General features: G+C 47.2%; 1 protein-coding gene across 1 annotated transcript in view; it reads left to right on the top strand.

Moving 5' to 3' along the window:
* The first annotated feature begins 2,853 nt into the window (after window positions 1-2,853).
* ASB1 (ankyrin repeat and SOCS box containing 1) overlaps window positions 2,854-3,550 on the top strand; it is a 32,147-nt gene continuing 31,450 nt past the window's right edge. Inside the window, exon 1 of the mRNA XM_042446249.1 lies at window positions 2,854-2,965. Coding sequence (XP_042302183.1) covers window positions 2,899-2,965 — 67 coding nt within the window. The 5' untranslated portion in view covers window positions 2,854-2,898. The remainder of the gene's footprint in view (window positions 2,966-3,550) is intronic.

Genomic DNA, 3,550 nt, shown 5'->3' with positions numbered 1-3,550 from the left:
ACAGGAGATCTGAAATCGGGGAAAGAAACAAAATTTGTAAACTCAGAAGGAAAATGTGCCATACAACGGTCTTGTGTAGCTTGCCATCCCCAATTTAAGTCAGCTGCAGCTTGTCTTTGGATTGCCAAAAACCAACTCCGTTCCATGTTTTCCTCCCCTTTATAGCAGTTTACACTGAGTGACTACGAAAAAGCAAAAGGGAAAATGCCTGAAGAACCTGAAAATCCAAGCCTTTGAGGGTGTTCGTCAGAAGAGAAAAACGGCGGTTGCCTAAATAATGGAGATCAAAAATCGGGGCTGCAGTTTTTACGTTTTTGCTATCAGTAGAGATGAAATTTTTCAAGAGTGTCAGACAGTTGTGTGTATTAAAATAAAACTGATAGAAGATTCAATTCATTGGTTTTGCAACTACTTGCCTCACTGATTGGAAGTAGATGCAAAACCAATGAATCGAATTTTCTATCAATTTTATTTTTTTAAATAATCATGCACCTATAGGTCACCCCACAAGCACCAAGGCAGTGCTGAGGGGGGGGGGGGGAATACTTGTCCAAAGGGAATCATTGGGGAATACCTGCCCATAGAGAATCACTGGGGAATACTTGCCCATAGGTAAACATTGGGGAAGACTTGTTCATAGGGAATCATTGGGGAATACTTGCCCATAGGGAATCATTGTGGAATGCTTGCTCATAGGGAATCATTGGGGAAGGCTTGCCCATAGAGAATCATTGGGGAAGACTTACCCATAGGGAATCATTGGGGAATACTTACCCATAGGGGAATCATTGGGGAATACTTGTCCATAAGGAATCATTGAGGAAGGCTTGCCCATAGGCAATCATTGGGGAATACTTGTCCCCAGGAAATCATTGGGGAATATCCATAGATCCATTTTAAACTGGCTTTAGGACAGGATTTGGAGTCGAGACTGCCATGGTTGCTCTGGCTGATGACCTTCGTTTGGGCGTCGACAGGAGTAGTGTGACCCTGTTGGTGCTTCTGGACCTCTCAGCAGCATTTGACACTATAGATCATGACATCCTCTTGAATTGCCTGAGAAGGTTAGGAACAGGAGGCACTGTGCTTCAGTGGCTCCGTTTCTTCATCTCGGGCAGATTCCAGAGGGTGGTGCTCGGGGACAGTTGCTCGGCAAAGAAAGAGCTTAATTGTGGCGTTCCTCAAGGTGCCATCCTGTCCCCAATGCTTTTCAATATTTACATGAAGCTGCTGGGAGAGATCATCCGAAGACATGGGGCGGGGTGTTATCAGTACGCTGATGACACCCAGATATATTTCTCCATGTCTTGGTCTTCAGCTTTGACTTCAGATGGTGTCTCGCCTCTCAATTACTGTCTTAAAGTGGTAATGGATTGGATGAGGGAAAACAAATTGAAGTTGAAACCAGACAAAACGGAGGTATCAGCTCCGAATCCAGGCATTGGGATACAACCTCCAGTCCTAAGGGGGTGACACTCTCTTCAAAGGACTGTGTTCGCAGTCTAGGGGTGCTCCTAGATTCGTCGCTTCACATGACAAATCAGGTGAATGCGATGGTCAGGAGTGCCTGTTATCAGCTCCGGCTGATACGCCAGCTGCGCCCTTTCCTGGAAGTCAGGGACTTTGAGACCGTAGTACATGCGCTGGTAACCTCACGCCTTGATTTCTGCAATGCACTCTACACAGGGATACCCTCATGCTTGGTCCGGAAACTTCAATTAGTTCAGAACATTGCAGCCAGACTGGTCTCTGGTACATCCAGAAGAGACCATATAACACCGATCTTAAGATCACTTCACTGTCTGTCCATCAGTTTCCGGGCCCAGTAGAAGGTGTTGGTTATCACCTTTAAAACCCTAAATGGCTTGGGTCCAACCTATCTTCGGGACTGCCTCCTTCCATATAATCCTCCCTTTACACTTAGATCCTCAGGGAAAAATCTGTTACAGCCTTGTAAAACAAGGCTGTCTGCGACCTCCCAGAGGACCTTCTCAGCTGTTGCTCCCAGATTGTGGAACGGCCTGCCGGACGAGATCCATCATATTACCACCCTAAATAGCTTTTTAAAAGCTATAAAGATGGATCTCTTTCGGCAGGCCTTTCCTGAATAGTCCCCTGGCCATCAGAAGGAAAATCAAATGCCGATCTCTGACTTCACCACAGTTTACTGAATTGTTTTTAAAGTATGTTTTAAATTTCACATTGTTTAATTGTATTTTAAGGGGGGGTGGGGCCTTGGACTGTATATTTTAACCTTGTAAGCCGCCCCGATTGCATTGTGTAGAGAGGCGGGATATAAATAAATTTTATTATTATTATTATTATTGTTATTATTATTATTATTATTATCATCATCATCATCATCATCATCATTGGGGAAGGCTTGCCCATAGGGAATCATTGGGGAATACTTGTCCATAGGGAATCATTGGGGAAGGCTTGTCCATAGGGAATCATTGGGGAAGACTTGTCCATAGGGAATCACTGGAGAAGGCTTGCCCATAGATAATCATTAGGGAATACTTGTCCATAGAGAATATAGAAGCTGAGTTTCTAAAACATTCCTGACCAGGAAAGGAGTCCAGGAATGTTTCCCTCTGGGCAAGTCTTCCCCAGGGCCTCCCTCCCTCTGGGCAAGTGCTGTGCTTTGTTTGAGGAGGTTCCCAGCCAGAAGAAGCTCCCATTCTTCCCCAGGATCCCCTGGCAGCACTGAGCCAGGCCTGGAGGGCAGGGAAAGCGCTTTCAAAGCCTGGGGAGAGGCAGCCCTGCGCAGAGCCTCCTCCTGCTCCTCCTCCTCCTCCTCCTCCTCCTCTCCCAGGGGTTGGCTCTTCTTCTTCCCCCAGTGGTCAGTCCAGACTAGGCAGCTTGGAAGCAGTAGGCCCGGAGCTGGCAGGGTCCATGGCGGAGGCAGAGGACCAAGGCCAGGGCAGGGGGGCACCGCGGGAAGCCACCAGCCCAGCTCCAGGTAAGGCAGGCAGGCAGGGGACACCTGGGGGAGCTGCTTCAGCCAGGTATAGGCAGATTTCTCTCTCTCTGTGTGTGTCTGTATGGTATGCCTCCCAAGTCCTTTCTCAATTCTGGCGACCCTACTAAAGCCATGGGGTCTTCTTGGCAAGACTGGTCCGGATGGAAGGGCTCCCCTGAGGCTGAGAGAGTGTGACTCTCCCAGTGGGGGATTGGAACCCTGCTCTCAGAGGGTCCTAAGTCCAGCACTCCCAAACCACCACTACACCATGGCTAGTGCTGCACATATGGATGGATGCAGGGGTGTGTGGCTGTTTGTGTGTGTGTGTGTGTGTGTGTGTGTGTGTCTATCTGTGTGTGTGTGTGTCTGTGAGTATATACATATATATATGTGTGTGTGTGTGTTTGTCTGAATGTGTGAGTATGTGTGTGTGTGTGAGTGTATATATATATGTGTGTGTGTGTGTGTGTCTGTGTACATGTGTGTGTGAATATTTGTGTGTGTGTGTGTATATATATGGTGTGCGTGTGTGTGAACATACATATTGGGTCTGAATAAATATGTGTGTGCATATATATGTGTGTT

This window comes from Sceloporus undulatus, chromosome 1 (genome assembly GCF_019175285.1).
Source record: "Sceloporus undulatus isolate JIND9_A2432 ecotype Alabama chromosome 1, SceUnd_v1.1, whole genome shotgun sequence".
In the NCBI taxonomy this organism is placed as follows: Eukaryota; Metazoa; Chordata; class Lepidosauria; order Squamata; family Phrynosomatidae; genus Sceloporus; species Sceloporus undulatus.
Note: the sequence above shows the minus strand (reverse complement) of the source record. Positions and strands in the feature narration are given on the sequence as shown.